At 49.1% G+C, this 20,161-nt stretch overlaps 1 protein-coding gene across 1 annotated transcript; it reads right to left on the minus strand.

Annotated features, from left to right (window-relative positions):
• Window positions 1–406: 406 nt before the first annotated feature.
• F10 (coagulation factor X) lies at window positions 407–17,733 on the minus strand. The gene is given in 9 exon segments (XM_055608418.1): window positions 407–995; window positions 998–1,555; window positions 3,281–3,398; window positions 5,432–5,664; window positions 7,978–8,109; window positions 9,703–9,816; window positions 10,778–10,802; window positions 15,360–15,523; window positions 17,610–17,733. Coding segments are annotated over 9 exon segments (1,605 nt in total). The 5' UTR covers window positions 17,680–17,733; the 3' UTR covers window positions 407–804.
• Between the last annotated feature and the right edge of the window lie 2,428 nt (window positions 17,734–20,161).

A 20,161-nucleotide genomic window follows, 5' to 3' on the forward strand; every position in this document is an offset into this window, starting at 1 on the left:
CAGGACTTAGGCTTTGCAAAGACCCCTCTGGGGTCTCCTAACCAAAGCCAGAGCTAAGATCCACATGTTGGGGGGGTAGGTCACTGTTGGCGATTGGTGAGCTGAGACCAGGCTCAGGAAGAAGGGCCTGTGCACATTCAACACCTGGTTTACCTCAGGGAAACTCCATGCGCACTCATCAGGCAGCCCATCTTGGGAGAGGCTTGTGCATACTTATCACTCAGCCTCGTTCTGGAAGGTACCGTGCACCTTGCCACACAGCCCAGCCCAGGGAAAGCACATACGCACAGCACTCAGCTCAGCACAGAGTGCAGGCACACTCGCCAGACAGCACAGCTGAGGCAGACCTCCTGCACCACACCCAAAGACAGCCCTGCATAGGACTGGGCCTGGCGTGGATCTGGGTAAAAGGTCCCTTTATTTAGACAAAGATCTTAGCCTTTCTGCCCAGGATTCTTTACTCTTAGTAGGTGTCATGATACCAGCAATTCTATATTACTGAGTTCCTAGGGGAGAGTGAGGGTTCTCTGGCCAGGCAAAGGAAGCATAGGTGTCTGGGGCCTCACAACCTAAAGGGGCTTCTGGGCTGAAGTCTCTGTTTCACCATGTGTGTATGTGCGTGGGCACTCAAGTGCCTATGGCTGTGAACATTTATTCTCAAGGTAGTTAAGCACACTTGAGAGGGTCAGTTTGACCACTCAAAATCAGAGTCATATGCTGTGATTATAAGCAGAGATGGCTCCATCCAAGTGTGAGCAGAGCCCTAATCCCCTAGAGCCCTGACTTCCTAGAGCTCAGTCTGGCTCAGGAAGATGAACCTTTGCTCAGGTAGAGCCTGCTTCTTTGCCACGAAGTCAAGGGAAGACCAGACCAAAAGAGTCCATCCCTGCAGGCGGGTATCCCTGCTCTGGCTGCAACATTCAACACCACCAGATGCCACCCAGCAGGTTGAGAGAATGATTGCTTTAATGGGGAGGACTCGGGGACCTTGGGGTCTGAGCTGTGGGCAGTGCCTTGGCTTTCATGGACCTGTCAATCCACTTGAGGAAGGCTGTGACCTTCGTGTAGATCCCGTATTTCCCTTTCCTCGCACACCCTTCTCCCCAGCTGACAATGCCGGTCACAAAGTAGGTGTCTCTGAACCGGGTGACGTGGGGACCCCCGCTGTCCCCCTGGCAGGCATCCTCCAGCTTGGCATCATAGCCCGCACAGAACATGTTCTGTGTGATGGTGAAGCTGCTGGAGAGCTTGCAGGTGTTGCGGTCCACGTAAGGCACCTCCATCATCTTCAAGGCGTGTGACTGGCGGCCCTTCTCATGCGTGCGGCCAAACCCGCTCACGATGCCCGTCTTCTGCGTCATCAGCGTGGCCTCGGCCCAGTCTTTCTGAGGCAGGCAGGCAGGGGCCACATTCATGCGGAATGTGATGGGAGTCTTGAGCTTGAGCACCGCAATGTCAAAGTCATAGGTCTCCTTCACAAACCTGTTGTGCTTTATGACCACATCCACCTCATGAACCATCTCATTGCCTTCCTCTTTCTCCGTGTTCCGGTCCCCTGGAGCCAGAGAAGGAGAGAGCAGACGGCAGTTAGTTCCGAGGGCCAGGGGTTTGTATATCAGCTACCTTTTGTCCTATCATGAAGGAAATGGAGGCAAGTGCATCTACATGAGTTTGAGGCCAGCATTGTCGACATTGTAAGCCCAGGCCAACCATACTACATAACTAGATCCTGTCTCAACAAGAAAGGAAAGAAGGAAGGAAGAAAAGAAGGAAGGAGGGGGGAAATAAAGACAAAAGAAAAGAAAGAGACAAGGAATGTGCTGGCTTATGTCAACTTGAGACAGCTGGAGTCATCCGAGACCAGGGAACCTCAATTGAGAAAACGCCCCTATAAGATTGGAGTACAGGCAAGCCTGCAGGTATTATTTTAAATTAGTGATTGATGGGGGAAGGCCACGCCCATTTTGGGTGGTGCTATCTTTGGGCTGGTAGTCTTGGTATTAGAAAGTGGACTGAACAAGCTATGGGGAGCAGGCCAGTAAGCAGCACTCCTCCACAGCTGTTGCATCAGTTTCTGGCTCCAGCTTCCAGCCCTGTTTGAGTTCCTGTGCTGACTTCCACTGATGGTAAACTGTGAGGTTGAAATGTAAGCTGAATAAACCCTTCCCCCGCAAGGAGCGTATGCGTGTATTCCTAGCACTCAGAAGGACAAGACAGATGCTTTGTAAATTCAAGAATAATTCATTCTCTGTAGAGAAACCCATCTCAAAAAATAAACATAAACGTACTTAAAAGGTCCTCTGTCTTTCTTCTAGGGGTTCACCTTGTAATCATGTTTTTAATGTATCATCTTTAAAATGGTTTATTTTATTAAGTGTGTGAGTGTTTGCCTGCATGTATATGTATGCGCACTGTGTGCCTGCCTAGTGCCTGTGGACGCCAGAAGAGGGCATCAGATCCCCCCTGAACTGGCATTACAGACAGTTGGGAGCCACCGCTGAGATCTGGGAACGGAACCCAGGCCCTTTGCAAGAGTGGTAAGTACTGTTACCCGCTACGCCGTCTCCCCAGTTCCCTGATCACATTTTTGTGTGCCGGTCCTTCCCAGTGCCTCATGCTCTGGCAGATGCTCCCTGAGCATTTCCTGCAAGCTGGGTCTGTCAATCTGCTCAGGGCCAAGGGTCTCCTGTTCCAGACCCGAGCTACACATCCGTCCCCCTAGCCATGTACTGACCTGAAGGCACAGTGCTGCTGACTGAAAGGAGAATGCAGTAATTTCTCAATCACGACTGTAGTTAATTTACCGCTATGCCCATGGGAAGTCAAGGCTTTGGGTGCAGAGTTTGGGAAATGAGACACTGCAATAACCTCACCTATCTCTTTGTTAAATTTGGAGTGTAGAAATGACAGGCATTTTCAAACTGCACCTGAGGCTTGTACTGGATTTTCAGTGGACAGCGCATGCATCTTGTGGAAGCATATCGGAATGAATGACATGAATAGAGGGAGGCTGGGGAGGCTTTGAGGAATGGACTCTGAGAGAGGAGTGTCATGAAAGACACATCAGAGACACCGAAGAGGAAAGTCTCTACAGGGAATGGCCTGGCGGGGGAGGAGGGAGTATGTGACTACCCCCCCCTCCTTTTCTCCATCCCTCCTCTCTGTTTCCCAAGCCTCTCCCTATGGATGAGCTCTCCTCTGTATTTGGGTGGGTGTTGCCAACAGAACCCTGTGTTCTAGAGATCCCAGGGAGAGCCTGAGACGCTGGAGTGGCACTTACCTACCCTCACCTTGAATCGCTTGGCTTGGTGGAGACAGTGGGCTGCCGTGAGGATGTAGAGCTCATTCAAGATGGTGCCTCCACAGAACCCTTCGTTGTCTTCATTGATTAGCAGAGCCTGGGACCAGAACAGAATGTGTGCGACCCCACCTACAGTCTCCATGAGGGCCAGGCCAAACCAGCTAGGCCATTTGGGCTCTCTGAAGCATCTCAGAGCCTTTTCTACAAGTCTTCTGCCTGTTTTTCCGACCACACCTTTCTCCTTCCGTTGGGCTACCCCAACAGCCTGCCTTTTCTGCCTGTCTGCTGCCCAGAGAGTGCATGGAACCATTCTCTTAGTTCCTGATCCTGATAAGAGACCCCACAGCAAGGCTCTGCTCTACCCCCACTAGCCAGTCCTATGACTCCTCTGGCCCTGCACCTCTTGTGGCATTCATGCAAGGGGCCCAGCCCTTTCTGCCTGGCACTCTGTATTTCCTCCAGTGGACACTGTTTGACTAATGCCTGGAACACCCAGCTGTGTTTCCTCAGGATGGTTTTGCTCTCTGGGATGATTGCTCCGGCCATATGCGGCTGCTCTGAATGAGATATTCTGCTGTCAGCACGACTGAGCAGTGGTCCAAGGGAAGCAAGTGCTCATGGCCAGAAGAGGAACACTGGGCACTGGGCCTGCAGGGCTTGGACACCAAGTGTTGACCGGGTTGTCCTTCTCCAGGGAATCCCTATCCTCTAGTTGCAGCTAGCGTTGCACTCAGAGAGTCAGTGCCCAGGCTACATGGCACTTACCTTTGACCTCAGGACTAGGGAGGCAGAGGCAAGCAGGTCTCTTGTGAGTTCGAGAGCAGACTGGGTCTACATAGTGAGCTCCAGACCAACCAGGCCAACACAGTAAGACCCTATCTTAAAAAAACAAAAAAACAGGCCTTTCACAGTGTTAAATCCTGAAAGAATTCTTGATTGTTGTTCACAGCTAAAGAAGACAGTGAGTTTATCTCTTATTTTCTTTTAAAAAATGTATGTATGTATTGTTTTTTAGTTTTTTGAAACAGGGTTTCTCTGTGTAGTCCTGGCTGTCCTGGACTCACTTTGTAGACCAGGCTGGCCTCAAACTCACAGGGGTCCACCTGCCTCCGCCTCTGGAGTGCTGGAATTAAAGGTGTGCAGCATCACACCCCACTTATTTTAATTTTCTTAAATTATGTTTATATGTGTGGGAATGTACAGGTGAGTGGCTGTAGCTGTGGTGACCAAAGGTGCCAGATTTCCTGGAGTTGGAGTAGCAGAGATTGAGAACTGCTTGATGGAAGTGCCAAGAACTGAACTCTGGTCCTTACCGCTGAGCCATCCTCCTAGCCCGATTTATCTTTGATAATTATGTAAAGTCAAACCTTACTTGAGCGACAAGGGAGAGGAAGCCAGTCTAGGACCCAAGGAGGTCTTCCCTGAGGAGGAGCCAATAGGAGAGCAGGTTTCTCTTATCCGCGCCCCATCAGGACCCCTGGAGAGAGTTCTGCAGCCCCCCTGCCAATAAGAGATCTCCTAGCCTACACACAGCAGCCACTCCGGGCCCAGCACAGCGAGTTCTCAGAACGTGTCCGAATGGTGTCGCATTGTAGGCTGAAACTCCTGCCTCTGGTCAACAACACCTGTGCCCTGCAGGTTGAGGGTGTTTAGGTGATTTTGGGGGATTGCTGGTGGCTCTAGAGCAGTGGTTCTCAACCTTCCTAACGCTGCGCCCTTTGGTAGAGTTCCTCATATTGTGGTGGCCCCCAACCATAAAGTTATCTCGTTACTACTTTAGGATTGTAATTTTGCTACTGCTATGATCTTAAGGTACATATCTGATATGCGACTCCCAAAGGGCTTGTAACCAACAGGCTGAGAGTCACTGCTCTGGGATTTTTCTTCTAGGAGAGGCGTTTCGGTTTCGAATGTGGGAAAGCTCAGGTGCCAGTTATCCTTTAAGGTATTTTACCTGTCTGAGCATTTAGGTGTTTTCGTTTAAATTTTTTTTCAAACTAGAAATGAAATGATGATCACTAGGAAGGGCCTTTACAGTTCTGTGTTGCTGACCCTTGGAGGGCCGTCCCACCAGCCTGTGGCACGGGAGGCTTGCTCTGCTTGCAGCCAGTACTAGCTTAGGCCAGTTACCTGCCAGGGACACTCGCCGTCCTCACATTCTCTGCCTCCCACAATCCGAGTAAGGGCCCTTCCGTCCTTCTTGGGCTGTGTGTCGTTGAGGTTGAGTAGGTCATAAGGATTCTCAGTAGGGGATAGGATATCTAAGTCCAGTAGGTCTTCAGAGACAGCCTCAACGCTGCTGGTGTTCTGGGCCACAGCCCTCTTCCTGCGTCCTACAGTGACCTTTCCACAGGGGAAGGGTGCTGGAAGAAGAGGGGCAACAGAGGCCTCAGCAATGCAGATGCTCCACAGGCCCAGGGAGGCTCCCTGGAAGGCCATGGAGAGTGGCTGAGAGTCAAGAGAGAGATTAGTAAAATACAGCTCGTTGTGTATCTGTAAAAACATTTCTAGAGATTAACCAAGAGGGGGAGACAAGCCCAAGAGGCAGCACTATCCATAGTCTGGGGATCCAAATAAAATTAAGAGAAGGACAAACCTTGTTGGTATAAACAGCTTCTTTCTCCAGTGCTGGTGGCCATTGGGTGAGCTCATTTGCTCAGCTACTTTCCCTAACTGTGATGGATGGAAACCTCTGAGACCACATCTAAAGCAAACCCTTCATCCTTTACATTATGTCAGCTATTGTCACAGCACTGAAATTCTGGTACCCAGGGTGGGGTTGTTGCTATGGCTACTTGGTCATGTGGTTCAAAAGGCTTGGGGCTAGTTTGTGGGAATAAAGTGAAAGCATTTAAAGATGTGAGCTAGAGAAAGCTTAGAATTCTGCTGGCAAGGCTACATGGGTGGCTCCACTGAGAGCTTAGAAGACAAGAATGCTGATAGAATTGTGGCTGTGAAAGATTAGGGTCCTGAAGTTTTAGAAGGGAACAGGAACTCTTTGGCGAATTGGATTGGAGGCCTTTGACTATAAAGACCTTGTTCACATTTTTTCTAGGCCCCGAGACTGTGGGAGCCATATTTTAAAGATGATAGACAAATTAAATTGGTGGAAGAAATTTCTTGGCAGCTCAGCATTCAAGCTGAGGCATGGTTGTTGCTAGCTGCTTTAACTAAGTTTACGGTGAGAGCCAGAAACAAAGAGCAAAAGCCAAAAGACTTAAAAGCCTTTAGGTTTTACAAAGAAAGGAGTAAAAACCAATGGTAAGAAAGGGACCCTGCAGCCTGAGGCTGAGCATCGTGGCTATTCTGCACCACTGATGCTTTAAGGACACATGGTTGCAATGTGGCCTCTGCTTGTGTTCCCATGAGATGTGATTGTGAACGACTGGGGCCTCTTGCTGGAGACACAGTGCCTATTGCCCTCGTTTGTTACATCTGGGCTGAGCTATGTAGTCATAACCTTTTGAAGTATGCTAAGCAAGCTCTCTCCTAGTGAGCCACACCTCAGCCTTTTCTTATGTTTTCAGATATTAAACTTTATCTTGAATTGATTTGTAATTATCCCCAGAGTTAAAATAATTTGTACACATATCAAGAAATAGCTCCAGTTAAAATTTTCTGAACTACCTTAAGCTTAAGAAATGTCAGTAGAAAAAAAGAATCTCCTTGTCTTTTGGTTGTTGAGAGATTTCATGTTAAACAATTGAGTTCATTCTTGGAGGATGTATTTTGGTCCACTCTTTTCTGATTACTTCTGAGATAAATTGTCTTCAGTGAGCAGCGGATGTGACAGGAAGAGGAAGAAATGGCTCAGCATGTTGAGTCCCATCTCCTCTATGTGTGTGTTTGTTCAGGTTCTATATGAGCCCAAGACTGCACTTCTACCACACCTGGGAATGCTCTAGAGGAGTGAGGGACCATCTGTGAACTGACAGGCTGGCTTTTCAGAGTTGCTATTTCTAGCTCACCATGTCTATAGAGCCCTTCTCATAGATCTTAGAAGGGGTTCATTCCTCTGGCCCTTCATGTTCCTCAGCCCATCTGGCACTCACTGCTCTCCAAGAGCCTCCTTAGTAGTGATTCAGGCACTCAAAAGACTCGGCACATCCAGCTCTCATCAGGTAAACAAAACAAAACAAAATAAAAAACAATCAACATGGGGGCTGCAAAAGTGATACCAATGCTGGGTCTTCTTCCTGCCCTTCTTGACCCAGAAGAGTTCTGCCCTTGATTTGCCCTTGGGATATTGTGACAACTGTGGCTTCCAGATCCTCAGGCCAGAGGAACATGGGATTCCCTGCACAAAAGTCACTGCTGGAGCTGTGGGTAGGCCCAGCACAGTGATGCCTGGGACCACCTCCTTTCAGCTGCCTTTGCCAGGAATGAGGCAACAGTGCCAGCCACTTCAGTGAGGTGGCCTGAGGCTGAGCAACTTTTTGCCCTTAGATCTAACAGCTCTTCTTTCAAACCTAAAGCTTTCATGCTTGAACTGTAGGTCCCAACTCTCATCCTCCATCTCCTGGCACCTTTGGCCTTTGCAAGTCCCACCAGAACATGCCACATCAGTGCCCACAGCAGTGGCATGCTGTCTTCATGGCCTGACAACCCCTATCTCCATGGCCTGACGACCCCTACACAACAGTGGCATGTCATCTCCACGGCCTGATGACCCCTACCTGTGGAGATGCAGGACTTGCCATCATCAGCCAGGAGGTAACCACTGGCACAGGAGCACACCACAGAGTTCTGCTCCTCGTTGCAGAACTGGTCACAGTCTCCATTGTCTAGGCTGCAGAGTCTCCGAACAACTGCAAAGCAGAGGACAGATGAGCCCTTCTCACAGACACGTGATGAATTCAGACATGCCAGCTACATCTGCTAATCTCGGTCATGCCCGGGCAAGGGGGTATGCAAAGAACCTGAGTCTCAAGGAAGACACACATGAGTGGTTCCCATGATAACAAATGACATGTCAGCCCCATGTAAGCCTTTCTCCTTGTTGCTGCTTCCCCAGAGCGTGGGAGGGACATTTGACATATGCACAGGTTCGGGGAGGAATACCCGGCATCCCCACAGGGCTCTTCACTGAAAAGCTTTGTGAGGGTGGGAGGGCACGTGTCCTCTGTTGAGTACTGTGCACATCCTGCTTGCCCAGGGTGCTGCCCTTGGCATGGGGGAAGAGCTGCATCCTAGCTACAGCTCTTTTTTCCATCTCCCAGTAACAACGGGTATTTGAGCTCTGCCCTGGCCCCACTGTTGCACCAGGCACCCTGCTGTGGGTGCTGTGGTTTGGGATCAGGGTTCCTGTGAAACTCATCATGGGAGGTTTACAGCAGGAAGCCAGAAACCAGGTCCAGAGTGTACGGGGGTGGTGTGGGCTGTCATCTAAGTCCCACCATAAACTCCCTTGGTAACTCCTGACCAGCATTGTATCTCAAGGATGACTGAGTCCATAGACCTCCATCCGCAGCATCGAGGACCAGAGGCGCCCACTCGCTTTTAGCACAGGCTGGCCCTGCTCACGCTAATAACCATCTCTGGAGCAATTTGCCTTACAGCCCTCTTCTTGGACTTGGGTGAACAAAAAAAATTATGGAGTAAAAGGTACCTTACTGGAATTTTAGCTCCTAAGTTGTGCCCCTCAGTAGATCTGTTGGTCTATTTCGTGCAGATGTCTGAGGTTCTGTGGAATGGTTACACTTATAAGCAGGAGCTCTCTGGGAGAGTCCTGAGGGCATCCAGATAATCACTCTCTAAGGAGAGTCATTTAGCCCTGGACATGGTGAAACACATCTGTGATCCCAGCACGTGGGGAACTGAGGCAGGAGGATTGCTGGGAGTTCAAATCTGGAGTGGGCTATGCAGTAAGTTCTAAGCCAGCTCTGGACAGAGAGTGAGGGCCATCTCAAAAAAAATAAAATAAAATAAAAAAAAAAGCAATAGAATAAAGAAGCAAAAGAAACCCAGTTCTTTCTTGTTAGGGAAAATTAATCTGATAGTAACCTAAATTTTTATTTAGAAATGTAGTCATCGTTGTAAAAATAGCTTGGTGGGTACATCCCACGTCTAAAACGGGCAGTCTAGACCGTTCCTTGTTGATGTTTGTGGTGGCAAGTGTAAATGAAGGAGGTGACTCGGACCATTGCACCCAAGCGGGATGAAGAGCTGACCCAGTTATCGGGTAGGTGACATTCTGCCATGTCACCTGCCTCGTGGTGCCCTGCGACAGCTCTGGCCCCCAGGAAGCGTTGCCTCTCACATTGCCCCACCCCCAGCAGCTTGAGGACACCTCCAGTGAAAATTACTAATGGCTTAGGTTGGCCTGTCTGTTAGGTATTTCAGTGTCTCTGTTTTCCCTACTCTGGGCATGATCCAACTGTCCATCAAGCAGAGGGACTTACAGAATTCACAGTTTTTGCCTTCGAATCCCTCTGCACAGGTGCATGTGTACTCCCGAAGGCCATCGCGACACTGACCCTGATTCTGGCAAGGACTGCTTTCACACTGGTTGCCATCTGCACAGGGAGGATTTGGAAAGCAAGGTTGAAGGCATTTCACCATGGAAACCACTGACACTGGGTGGATCTTGCCCTTGCATCCACTTCGCAGATGGCCTGGGCTTGCCTCTCCTCCTTGAGAATCATTCATCATGCCTACATTTCTCTTAGGTCCCATTTTGGTGGCTACATGTGTGTGATACTCCTGTTCCTTGCATCATTGGCTGGGTCCCTGATCTCTGCTAGAATGTATTACAAGGTGTTTGCAGCCTCTCTGGAAAGGAGGAGGACTGGGGGACAATGTGACACTTGTTTCTGGACTGGGTGCTCATCAGGGAATGTGGGGATCCTCTTCCTGAGGTGCCTAGGTGTAGAATGAGGATCGGAAGTTGATCCAGCCCCAGCACAGACTCCACCTCTCTTTGTACAGGACTTGCTCAGAGGCAGGGCTGGTCGCTGTCTGGAAATAACTTCCAGGGAGTCATGCCCAGTGTCATCTGCTGTGCAGGGAACGGTCATCAGAGTGATCACCTTTTAGAGAGTCCAGTGTTCCGAGCTCCACCTTTTGCTCTAACTTGCTGTATTTATTAGAAGTATCACAGAGTTTGGTGCCGTCCACTGACGAGAAACTGGCTGAGCTGTGTCAGAGCCACCTGTGGTGGAAACACCTGCAGTCCCAGGTGCTCAAGAGGCTGTTATGAGGGGGCTTGAGCCTGGGAATTTGCAGCCACTCTGGGCAACAGAACAAGAGCCCATTTAAAAAGATGTGGACTTTAGTAAATAATAAAACCTGAATGAATATAAACTTATCATAAAATACTCACTTGAAGCATTTATGGAAACCCAGAAGGGAAAAGTGTAGGTAAATAAGGTTTGAACAGGAATGGAATTCATAATGTTTTCAAAAGCCAGTCTTTCTCTTGATTTAAGTATGTTAAGGAGTCTTTCTCATTTATGATTGAGGTAGAAAGCATCTCACCTTTGTATATGTACCAGAATTCATTCTAAAAGAAAAAAAATATTTTAAGACACATTAGAAAAGACAGACATTTCACACTAACGGTAATCATCGCCAGTAACCTTCCCCGAGGGACGTTCGAGAACTTCTCCGTCTGAAAGGGAGCCCTTCCAGGGTGCTTCATTCCTGAGGGGGCCTGTCTCCCATCTGCTTCAACGTGGCTCTTACTGAATGGTGGAAGAGCATTGCAAAGTAAACAACAAGAAAACAGGCTAGAAGAAACAGCTGCATTCATTCTACACCACTGGAGTGTGACGCTCAGCCCTAAAGAAAGAAAAAGATCACAGGCTGCCAGTCATGAGTGGAAAAAGCATAAACTGCTAATTGGCAAAAAACAGGTCAAGGCCTGCCTAACCCTAATGGAAGGTCAGAGTTCACACAGCTGGTCCTTACCTCCACTCCCCATTCAGATCTATCTGGGATGTTGGAATAAGATCTTAACTAGAAATGGAACTCTGTGGATGCAGATTAGGATGAAGACCCGGATTAGTTTATTCAGAATTCTCGTATGCTCTCAACCCATGGGAGTGTCCATTTCAAAGTAAGAATGGAAGATCTAGAGCCAGGAGGAGGAAGGTCATGGGAGAGTACAGTACAAGTCTCACAGGTTCAAAATCAATGTTAGTATTTATAAAGAATGGAATCTATCACCTGGTGAAGACATACCCTTGTCTCCTCCTTTAAGGGTTAATCTTATGTGGTAGTCAGCAACCTCACTAAGGACCACACTTAGGAAGATGGGCCCACCTTAAAATAATGTGTAGTCCCTACCCTCTTGCACAATCCCTAAGGCCTCCCTTAGGCGATGGAGCCTGGGTCTGCCCACCTTTCTAAGTCTTGACATAACAAAGGCATAACTATCTTTTTCTTCTTTTTCTTTTGTATGCTGACTGCAGTCTAACTATACTTTTAAACTCCCCAACTAATGTACTGGACTTCCTGGCTCTTTTAGGACTCCTCTGTCTGCAATGTGGCTGCCTGCAGCCAGGGGCTCTCCGCCATCACCTTGCCTCAAGGGGCATGGCTTCTGCTCCTTTTTATTCTTCTCCTCCCACAATCCAGACAATTTGCCTGTCCTCAGGCTGTCCTTTTAAACTCTAATATATTATTAATGGGACTAAGAACCCAAAAGAGGGATCCCAGTTTCCTAGGTATCATGTGATGGCTTTGCTGGGAACCCTGGGGTTCCCAGTAATGCTTCTTCCCTGGGTTTTAATTCTTTAACTGGCAGAGAGAACCAGCCTGTTCTGCAGCCCTAGATGACATTGTGTTAAAGGTTAAGGCTTTTATGTAGCATTAGGTCATGAAAGCTCTGCCACTGTGAGGTGACTGAAGACTGGAGCTTTCACACATTCCTCCTTGTGTTTTTCCTCTGTCCTCCATACTGAGGACTAGGCAACAAGGAACCTTCTGGAAGCAGACACAAGCTCTCACCAGACACCAACTGCTGCCACGTTGTCCTTGGACTTCCTACCTTCCTACCTTACAAACAGCAAAAACCTCATGCTGTCTGTAAATTACCTAGCCTAGGGCATTTTATTATAGCAGGATAAAGGGATTAAGATTAAGGGATTCCACTTACTGAAAAAAGGCAATTTCTTATCTACTAAATATTTTCATATTCACATATATCTACATATTCACATAGTTCCCACAACTATGAATTTTCTCAGTAGACATAAACCTTTGTTTTGATAGCAAAGAATTAAAGAAATCCTTTCTTTCTCCCTTCCTCCCTCTCATCTTTCCTTCTGTCCTTCCTTCCTTCCTCCCGTTCTTTCTTTTCTGAGACAGGCTGTCACTATCCCTGACTGGCGTGGGGCTTGTTATATGGACCATGCCCTTACATTCACAGTGCTCCACTTGCCTTTGCCTGCTGACTGCTGGGATTAGAGGCATGCACCACATTTGGGAATAAAAGGAATTCTTGACTCTTTTTCTCTTTTCTGGTGGCTGAATTGAGCTATGGTCGCCCAGCGGACAGCAATGTAAGAACTTTCTTGCACACCATGATCTGCTGAAGTCAGAAGATATCTGGTCACATGACCCGAGTGATGATTACTGTCCAGATTGACTTGCAGTGGTGTGCTAGGATGTTCATCTGCTACATTTTCCCTCCTCATCTTGTCTTTTGTGGCAAGAAGCATATTTCCTCACGTGACAAGTATCTTATAGAAACTCATGACACAGCTGATGCTCTTGCTCCAGCCAATTATAGGATGGACCACATAGAATTTTTCAACCTACAGACATGGCCTCGCCATGATTAATGACCTTGGCTTATTTTTCAAAAGGCTGTCTCAGCTCAGTTTAAGCACTGCTTGTTTCCTTCATGACTAACAGACCAAAGTTCTCTGTTAGAGCCTCCTTAGAGTGGTCCACTGACTGGAAGACTACTTTGTGGGTGTGGGAGGAATGTGGGGTGGGGAAATTACCCCCAGCACTCCTTCCCTGCCCAGCTGAGGAGCCTAGATGTGGTCAGAGGTGGAGGGCTGTAAAGGCTCACGTCACGCCGAGGTCATTGTTTGGGTTTCTTCAGCCCCTTTCCATCAGCTTCACTTCCAGGGCTTCCTCAAGCTTTCCTACCATGCCAGTTCTCCCCACAGGTGGGATTATCAGATTTCTGACAGGTATGTGACTGAGTTACCACACACAGATTATCTCCTTATCCCTGACAGGATCTTTTCTGTGATTTCAGTGGGATTAGAACAGACTGTGTGGTGGATTCAGGGTAGTGAGTCAAATGAGCCACCAGTCGAGGGAATGACATTCATATTCTTCAGTCTAGTCAACGTCACTGAATACTAGAGTCTTACAGTAAAGTTCTAGAACAATCCTCGTATCTGAGTTCACACTCAGTTTGCTGTGTCAGGCGAAGCAAGCTTGGCATGAGTGTCCTTAAAGAGTCGGGATGACTTAGTGTGTCTGATGAATGCCTTCCCCAGGGAATCATCTGTAATTAAGTCCCAATGGTTTCAATAATGTTATGCTTTAACATCTTTGAAGATAAAGCGAAGTGTAGTGCTCTGGGAGCCGTGAGGTGCCTGCGAAGCTTTGTAGAGGGTGTGCTAATCTTTCCCGTGTTTCTAGGATCCCAAACTCAGTGTGTCTCCTAAGGCTGTTATTTGATGTGCATAAATGAATCCTCTCATCATTCCCTGAGCTGGCTTTGCTTGTAACGTTACCTCTCTCATGGTTTGTCTCTGAACTGTCCTTCTGAGGCTCCCTACTGAAGAACGGTTGGTCTCTAGGTGGTGGTAAAATTTTGGGAGGCTCTGCAAACGTTAGGTGGGGCATATCTGGAGGAATTAGGTGACTGGGTAGGGGTGTCATTGGAATATTAGCTCCAGCTCCTGCCTCCCCCTTTGTTTCTCTTCTGTCATGGGAGAACATGTTTCCTCTGGCTGTTGCTCTTGTGTTCTGTGTAAGCTCATGAAATGAAGTGATCACAGACTGGAAGAACCAAAATGTAATGAAAGCCAAAATACTTTATGCCTTTAAAATGTTCCCTCAGGTATTTAGCCGTGGCCATCTGAAAGCAAATGATCTAATTCCAGTCCTCAGGGGTCACACTGGCCTAACCCCCCCCCCCCGAGTGATCTTTGTCAAATGGTCCTGGCTGCAGGTGGATCAAATTCCTAAATGATGCTGATGATGCGGCCACGAAAGTTGTGCAGGTCTTGCTCTGTGGCCTTCAGTGCTGGCAGCAGGCCTGTAGCTTCCACTTGGGCCCAACAACTGCCAGGAATAACCGCTTCTCCGTAAGTTCTTCCTTGGCTGCCTTTCTGGGGGAACTCCCTACTTTTTAGCTCATTCTTCTTACTTTGGGCTCAAATTTCCAGTGGGTACTCGAAGGGCCTCTCCTTCTGGGGAAAAGGAGCAGGCTTACTCCTGTGGCCGTACAACCAAGCATGGAGGTGCTGCTGGTCTCCTGTCATGTCTGCATGCTCTACATGCTCTTCTTAGTCACCAAGCCCTTTACCCACTAGGGTAAGGTGGTGGCAACTGGCGTGTTTGTCTTTGCAGTACTGATAGAGACCATGGGGAGATATATATATACACACACACACATATACACATATGTACACACACGTATATGTATACATACAAAGTATGTGTGTATATATGCACATATGTATATATGTATGTGGTATGTATATGTATATACACATATATGTGTGCATATATACATATACCCACCATAGGTTAACTTGGTCACACTTGCAAGTTCTCATTATCCTTCTGTGGTGTGTCATATCCCTTCCCTCAGATTTCCTACCCAGGAAGAGAGTTGGAGAGATGTGGAAGCAAGCAAAATGAGTGTCCTTCAGGCAACATCTCCAATAACATGACTGGACATTTCATCCCTTGGTTGTTTTCCCTGACTGCCCTTCACAGGCTTATGGGTAAAGGTCTGAATCTGGGAACCCTGCACCAGCTCAGGAGCTGGAATGGCCCAACCTCAGCTAATAAGGAACTGAGAGGACCCAGCTCCCAGCCGGCAAGGAAGATGGTACCCTCAAATGGACCTGGCCTGACTTACTGTCTTTGTAACATCCTCGAAGATTTCTTTCGCCTCTTCATAAACGCAAATTTCTTCTACACACTCTCTTTCGAGATTTCCTTTCTTAAACACCTCTTCCAAAAATGAGTTTGCCCTCCGAATCCTTGTCAGCACATTGTTGGCACGCTCCTGGTTAATAAACACTAGAAGACAGGGAAGGTGAAAGGCCCTCATCAGTTACAGGGTCTCTTATCATTCAGGGCCTCTCTACACGCCTGTGTGGAACACAGTATTCCATGTCTGGAATTCTCTTCCCCAGTATGGTGATTAATCTTACTATCAACCTAGGAGACCAAGACACAGCTCTGTAGCCATGAGGGTGTTTCCAGAGAGAGCTAACTGAGCGGGACAGATGCATGCTGGGCGTGTGCAGCAGCAGCAGCATTGGCTCAGAGAGAATAAAGAGGAGAAGGAGAAGGAGGAGGAGAAAGGAGAAGGTCCAGAAGACTAAGCGTTTTCCCTTCCCTCTGCTCCCTGGCTGCCATGGTGGGAGCTGCCACACCCAGCCATGCCCTTTCTGCCACGATGGACTAAGCCCTGAACTGTAGCTGGTCTTTGCTACTTGGGGTTTCTTCTTTCTCCTACCCTTTATCTCCTAGTTTCACCCTCCCCCCCACACTAGATAGGAGAGAAACAAGAGGAGAGGGGAGAGAGGAATTAGGAAAACCCCTAAATCTAATTTCTTTCCTTTTGTTTTTTCTTTGACTACAGCCACTAACCAAGTGTAATCAGCCTCCCTAAATGACAAACTCCACCTACTGGGAGTTCCCAGAGTTCCAAATGTCACACAATCGCAGAAACTATCTGCAGCTGACAAAACCATGCTTCGACTAGAGCACAAGCCATGCTCTAAATCATGGTCATGCTGCGGACAGCCCGAAGCTGCCCCAGATCCCCACACCTGGGATTAAAACGAAAACACACTCATAACATTTCTGAGTTTTAAAGGAAGCCAAAATCCCAGAATTGCCTACAGCGAGCAAAGAGAAATCCTTCCGCCCTTAAGTTGTCACTGCCAGCTGATGTAAAAGTGCCCAGCTGCACCCTCGGATCTCTCCATTGCATGACCCCTTGGAATGCCACCGTTCTGGCTACCTCCATTTCTCTTGGACTCCTTGCCTGTGTTGTTCTTGTCACAGAACACAGCTGCTGTCTGAGGGCAGGTATCTCCTGGCTTGCCACTGCCACCTCAGTGGGAATGTGGTTCTATAAATGTAGGGTCTGCCTGCCTGTGGCTGTTCTGCAAAGAGTGGGTGCTGTCTGCCTGTCGAGTGAATGAAAGTGACTGGCCTCCGGGTCCTGCCCTTTTGACTAAATCTTTGTCTCCATGAGTGGCTTTGCTGGAACTCTAGACAGCCACACAGACCTACTCTGCCAGCAGCCATCAGTTCTAATTTGAGTAAAATTAAGACTGACAGCGGCAAACTAAAACTTAGTAACATGAACCCTTGTCTGTGGAAACCAGCAAAGACTCCGCATGTCCTGACACACAGCCTCCTGCTGCTCACTGTTGGCTGTGTGTTTTGTTACTTGTGGCCTTTGATTTTTCCAGTGCCTGAATGTTGCTGTCCTCAAACATGGGGCTGTCTCTGTGGGGCTGACCCTTGGCGGCAACTTGCCGGCATCGACCCTTCGATTGAGTGTTAGCAGGTTTGCCAGCAACGTTTTTCCTCAGTAAGGGCTAAATGTCTGGAAGGAACCTTGTGTTGCTGAGGTTGCTTCTTGTACTGGTGCAGGGCTAGCTCCATGTGAGTGGAGCCTGCTCTGGGTTAACTGAAATAAGCTCCCACTTTTTTTTTTTTTTTTTTTAGCAGGCCTGGGATCTGCTTGTTGCCTGTTTGTACAGCCTTGCCTTGTACGGTTCCTGGCCCAATGGAGCTTCCTAATCTTGGGGACCCTAGCTCCTGTCTCTTCCATGCCTAGGGTAGCTTTATCTCTGTGTCACTTTCTCTGTTTATCTCTTCTTGTCTCTGACCTCCTCCCTCTCCTCATCACTCTCCCTCTCCCACTCTCTCTCTCTCTCTCTCTCTCTCTCTCTTTCTCAATGTTTTGTCTTCTTCTCCTTTCTCCAAGTCCTACATTCATATCTCCTTGTGCCCTGCATGTGTAGTTGCAGCTGGCCCTAACTGTACCTTTAGAAGCCAGCCTGTGGCTGGGCCAGTGAACAGCCCACTCACCCTCCTCCCCACCCCCGGACTACTCTGCAGTGTGAGGGGTTGTTGCACTTACCACCTTTTCCAGGTAGCAGGAGGCTGGCCAGGACAACATAGAGCAGGCTGAGTCGCAGCAGGCTCCCCATGGCGTGGTCAAGGACAGAAAGCTGCTGTGACAGGCATGGGGCAAGGTTCACTCAGCCTGAGCCCCAGGTGGCCATGGTCCTTAGGCTTATCTCAGCCTCCTGATTGGAGCCTGGGCCAGCAATGAGGTCAGGGGAGTGAGGACTGTGGTCACCAGCCCTAGCCTTTCCCCAGCAGGCTATCCCTATCCAAAACTTCCTGGCAGGGCCTGCTGTGTGCTGAGAGTAGCAATAGCATCTGATGGGCCTTTTCTGGTTCTCTTAACACTCATCCCAGCCCACAATAGAATTTAATACATCTGGTAAAAACATCACTTTCTCATCATTGTTTTCAGGAACAGAAGCTGAGACAGAGATGAAAAGTAAAGCCTAGGTACCAGGGCAGATGTGGGATTTGCACCCAAGCCCTGGGTCCCCTGGCTGGTCTGACTCTGGACACAAGCACAGGTGTGAGGCTTGTGTGTCTCTTGGACAATGACTATGTGTTCTAGTCATGGAATCTGGCTGGGCTATTGGGGGACAGGAGCCTTGAACTGTTGGTGTCTTGACACAAGTTCATGCCTCTGATATGTGACATCCAGGATAGTGCACATGGCCCCGGTGGCATACATCAGGGTTGGGGGTGTTCTGCCCAGCAGATCTGCCACTTCCAGTCCTCCTGCAGGCCTGGAGGGTGGAGAATGTGTGAAGGGAGGTTTGGTATTTGATGGTCAACACCACTTCTGCAGAGCATATGGTTCATGCCTTGGGTTGGCTCTGCAAAGGGGTGGCCATTTTTTCCCTCAGCCCTGAAAGAGGAGGCCAGGGAAGGGCAAACCATTTGAGGCCTATAAATGTGGAAACAGCTCCTCTCCCACACTGGGGCCATATGGCTCTGTTGTGAGTGTGTGTGCATATAACTGGGGCTTCAGGCCAGGTAGTGGGGCTTCCCCTGAGCCCTGATATCTTCCTTGTAATGTTACACTCACAACTTCTAAGCTCATGGTGTCAGCAGGAGGCACCACTGTGCCTGGAAAACAGTGCCAGAGTCCCTGGAAAACAGTAGTAGAGGCAGCAGCAGCAGCAGCAGCCACAACAACAAAAACAAAACTCCCTAAACTTGGCTTGTGAGGAGACAGTGCTCACCCTGAGCCCACTTCCTACACGTCGACATGACTGCTCATGTTGATCCCATCCTTATCAGAAGCGTCACCTGGTGGAGCTATTTTTGAGCCTGGGGAGCATGCACACTGTGCCTGCGTCAGAAATGGCGCTGCTTTTGCTCACTGTACTGACTGCAGCCTGTGCTGAGTACAGTGGTTGGCTTGGCAATGACTTATGGATGTGGCTATGTGTGCTTAGCTGGAGAGTACTCGAATGGGGTTTGGCTTACCACTATTGCCAGTGTCTATTGGTCCTCCTCCCAGGGGTCCAGCCCATGGATGAGGACAGGGGGTCCAAGCCAAGGGGGTGAGAGGTGCCACAGTCACTAAACAGACATGGGGAGGGCGAGCAGATGCAGACTCGTTTATTCTGGGAGAGAGAGCATGGTATATAGCTTTGGGTGGCCAATCAGGTTCCTCCACACCATCTCTGAGCCTACCGTTAGTTGTTGGTCTCGGGGTAGGCTCCCCAAGCACCCTTTGCCCGACTGCTTCCGCAATCACTTCAGCGGAAGTCACCGCAGGCTGTGAGCCACAATGGTCTCTTGCCGGGAATTCCCACAAGTGCCAAGAGGGCTGTGGCATGCTGTGTGTGCCTAACAAACACGCCTGGTGACGTCAGATGTTGAGGTTGGCCCTGACATCTCACCAGGAGGGAAGACACTGCCGTTCACCAGGCTGCACCAGACCATAACAGAACTTGGAGAAAGCGTGTGGTGCTCCGGTTGGCTGGTGTCAGGGTGCCTGACCTCTGCCCTGACTGGTGGTGCCTACACAGAGGTCACTACGCTGAGTCTGTGATGGTGTCAAGCGTGAGAGGCTCACAGCAGACCTGTGGTCTGGGACTAGGGCCAAACACGGAAGCTGGTGTGAGGGGGGTCCTCCCTTTGTTCCCTACCCTCTCCGTGGTTCTGCTCCCAGAAAGGAAGTGCTGATTTGAAAATAAGCACATCTCACATTTAGCATGTCTTCAGGGAGCTAGAGCCTCAGCAAGGCCCCTCAAGGGCCCTTGGTGCCTTCTCAGGGCAGCTCTGTGAGCTGGATGCCTGCATACTTGCTGACCATTGGGAAAATTGAGGCCATGCAAGCCCTTGCTCAAACCCTCTCGGCTTCTTCTCGGGTTGCTCTCTGTCCACCTTCCGTTTCTTTTTCCCAGGAAGAAGAGCCCTTCCAGTGCGCATCTGACTTGATATCAGAGGCTCCACATGGAATTAGGGTCAACCCAAGGGAACAGCAGGCATCTCCAAGGTGTGCTGAGAGCAGCCACTCGCTGTCACGGGAAGCAGTGAATGGCAGGGGCGCACACTTTTCTTCAGAAACACTCCCCCGGGGAACCTGGAAGC

Source organism: Psammomys obesus, unplaced genomic scaffold (assembly GCF_907164565.1).
Source record: "Psammomys obesus unplaced genomic scaffold, mPsaObe1.curated_primary_1811, whole genome shotgun sequence".
NCBI classification, from domain to species: domain Eukaryota; kingdom Metazoa; phylum Chordata; class Mammalia; order Rodentia; family Muridae; genus Psammomys; species Psammomys obesus.